Source organism: Capsicum annuum, chromosome 1 (genome assembly GCF_002878395.1).
Source record: "Capsicum annuum cultivar UCD-10X-F1 chromosome 1, UCD10Xv1.1, whole genome shotgun sequence".
Lineage (NCBI taxonomy): Eukaryota > Viridiplantae > Streptophyta > Magnoliopsida > Solanales > Solanaceae > Capsicum > Capsicum annuum.
This window is the reverse complement of record NC_061111.1, coordinates 41,167,130-41,170,057: the sequence shown is the minus strand read 5'-3', so window position 1 is coordinate 41,170,057 and position 2,928 is coordinate 41,167,130. Positions and strand designations below refer to the sequence as shown.

Here is a 2,928-nt window from a genome sequence, read left to right as displayed (position 1 = left end):
GGGTATCGTATTTGGGCGAATCTTTTATCAACGGAAAGCTCATTCAATTTTCCACATGATATAAAGTCAAAATTAGAGAAACTATATATGGTTTAAACTTTACTCACTTTGGAAGTCAAAAATGAGACTAAGTTTCTTTGACACAATTCTAGTCATTTAACTCTAAGAGCATATTACCACGAGCTAACGCATGGACGATTTTTGTGGGGTGTTATATAGTATTTACTTAAGTTGTCTTTATTTTCATTTTGAAGTTGTTTCTTAAATTCAGAAGTGAGAAAAAAAGACACTTCTGAAGAAACACTGTAGATCAGTTCTCCTCAAGATATATATGGCAAATAATCATTCTTCTTTGTTAACAATCTATATAGACAAATGCTCATTTGTTCAATTGATATTGTGCTATCAACTATCATGGACGGATTAAACAAAAAATTTGATACATTTTCATAATGAAATATCTAGAAATATGCTAATCCTACTAAGAAGTGTCCCCTAGTTGATTAGAAATTGCAAATACTGGAGAAACAGATGCATTGGCATCGGAAAAGAAACATTCCTTAGGACACCAACATTCATAAGTATATTATAAATTTTCCCTCCTAATACAAGCATTAATATTTGATATAGCAATCATATGTTTGATTCTTGATCTATATATAAATGTTCTTTCATTTTCTGCAATACAAATCAGATAAATAGTTGAGTGGATGTTCCAAAATGATTCATACTAACACTCTCCTCCCTAATTTCCGTTATTCTTTACATAACAAAGAAGAAAAAACTTTTTTGTATTTAGGATGAACCTTAAAATAACCCAAAATTAATTTAGTGAATTGAATTTAGATAACTGAAAATACGAAAGAGCTTTTGATTTTCTAATCTAAGATACTTCAGAACTTTCAAAACAGTATCAATGCGAAAAAGATGAGGAATGGGTCATTAGCTTAACCGATCCCGTTCTGAATTTTAATTATAGAATACAAAATATTTGACAGATAACAGAATCTACCAAAAAAATGATCAAGGAAAAGGAAAGCGAACAACATGAACAAGAATTGAACTGAATATAATAAGAAATTAGGATTTCCATCACATTGTCACACATGATCATATCTATAGTGTACAAACAAATTTCTTAAACACATATAAATTGAACGTCTTAGACAAGAAAGCATAAATGAACAAAAATTCCTCAAACTCCAATTGAGAAAAGGTCCTATAACATATATTTTTACTAATGACTTAATAAAAGGCCCCAACAGTTTAGACACATTTCAGAGAGCTCTGCCAATGGAGGTATCTTAGCTCATTTTACTCGGATCAATAGCCTGCAATTCAACCTGCACACCATTGAATTCCCTCATGAATCTGTCTTTGGAGCTTGAATGCAACATCTTACTTCTTACCCTTGCTGTTTCTGGTGACCTGCATCCTCAATTATTTATCAAATCACATCAAACGTGATTGAAAATGATATAACTTTCATAATTTGACAACTAATAGTGATAAAAAGATTCTCAAAATGCAACATTTTATGTGAAAGCACACATATATGCAACAAGAACATAAGTTTTTGAAAATTCATAGATTCACTAAGAAATGATGCATGCAATCTTAAAAGTGTGTCATGAATGTTGAAACTGTTATTTATTAACAGAGACTTAAATATTTGTTAAGTGGTTTGCAAATGAAACAAAGAATATGTGAAATGCATAGAAATAATTCTCTCATCTCGACTCAGCTTTTCTTTCCGATTCAGAAATTCTAACAATTTCTGTTCTTACTAACCTTTTTGCCTAGCATCTTTCTAATGTATTGAATTATCATCCCTAATCTAAGATAGGAAGATGCCACCAGCAGAAATTATTAAATGAAAAGAATAATAGTAGGAGGGAGGAAAGAAGGGTACCAAGCAATGAAGAAGATCTTGCTCTTCTGGACATTTTCATTAGTAGTGAAATCGTATTCAAAAATAGCATATCGGCATTCATTGGGAGGCAAGATGTTAGCAAGATCTTCATGTGTCTCTTGATTTCCGCCAACCTTCTCAACCGCAACTTGCTGACCATCAATCTTGAACACTACATATCTATGGTTAACACAACATGTATCTATGTACTTATAAACTTATTGTTTCTTTTGTAATACGACTTTCAATAAAATTTAAACAACACTAGATACATTTTCAAGCATTAACAATAACTCACAGATACAAGTTAACACAACATATATATATGTACTTATAAACTTTTATCTATTATAAGATTGACTTTTAATAAAATTTAAAAACCACTAGATACATACCAAAGCATTAACAACAACTCACAGATACAAGTTAACATAACATGTATCTATGTACTTATAAACTTGTTTCTTTTGTTATATTAATTTCAATAACACATAAAAAACACAAGATACATATAAAATTGACAACAAAGAACCAGATAAACAATGAATTTCTAAACATATGATCCAAGTCAAAATATGTATCTCGGCCTAATATTCAACAGATCTGAATATGCTATTACCTTAGGAAGCGCATCTCTGGAAATTACTTCAAAAAATTTTCTTCTCTTGGCGGAAGCTTTAGTTGCAAAACTATTAGATTCTCTTTTCTTAGAACCACTTTCTTTTTTCTTGTCCTTCTTAGCATGCTTTTGCCGCAATTTCTTCATGGTTTAGGGATCGTTTCTATGCTTGGGTCTATTTTCATCAAAACCAAGAAATTCATAGTCAAAACTTCCAGGAACGAAGTTTACGACTTCTTGATATTCTTTGATACTTTCTAATTGAGAAAATCAAAAACTAAAAGAAGGTCCCGAATCTCTATTCATAATGTTAATTCAAAACAATGAAGCCTAAAAAAAGGAGAATCGAAGAAATTGCTCCACCAACACACTGAAATTTCACTTTGTAAACGCAGAC

The 2,928-nt window shown here is 30.8% G+C and overlaps 1 protein-coding gene across 1 annotated transcript in view; it reads right to left on the bottom strand.

The window, feature by feature from the left end:
* The window catches only part of LOC107879190 (actin-depolymerizing factor-like), an 8,045-nt gene extending 5,367 nt beyond the window's left edge, over window positions 1-2,678 (bottom strand). Inside the window, exons 1-3 of the mRNA XM_047410456.1 lie at window positions 2,512-2,678; window positions 1,913-2,092; window positions 1,319-1,428 (exon numbers count right to left, since the gene is read on the bottom strand). Coding sequence (XP_047266412.1) covers window positions 1,319-1,428; window positions 1,913-2,092; window positions 2,512-2,678 — 457 coding nt within the window. The remainder of the gene's footprint in view (window positions 1-1,318; window positions 1,429-1,912; window positions 2,093-2,511) is intronic.
* Window positions 2,679-2,928: the final 250 nt, after the last annotated feature.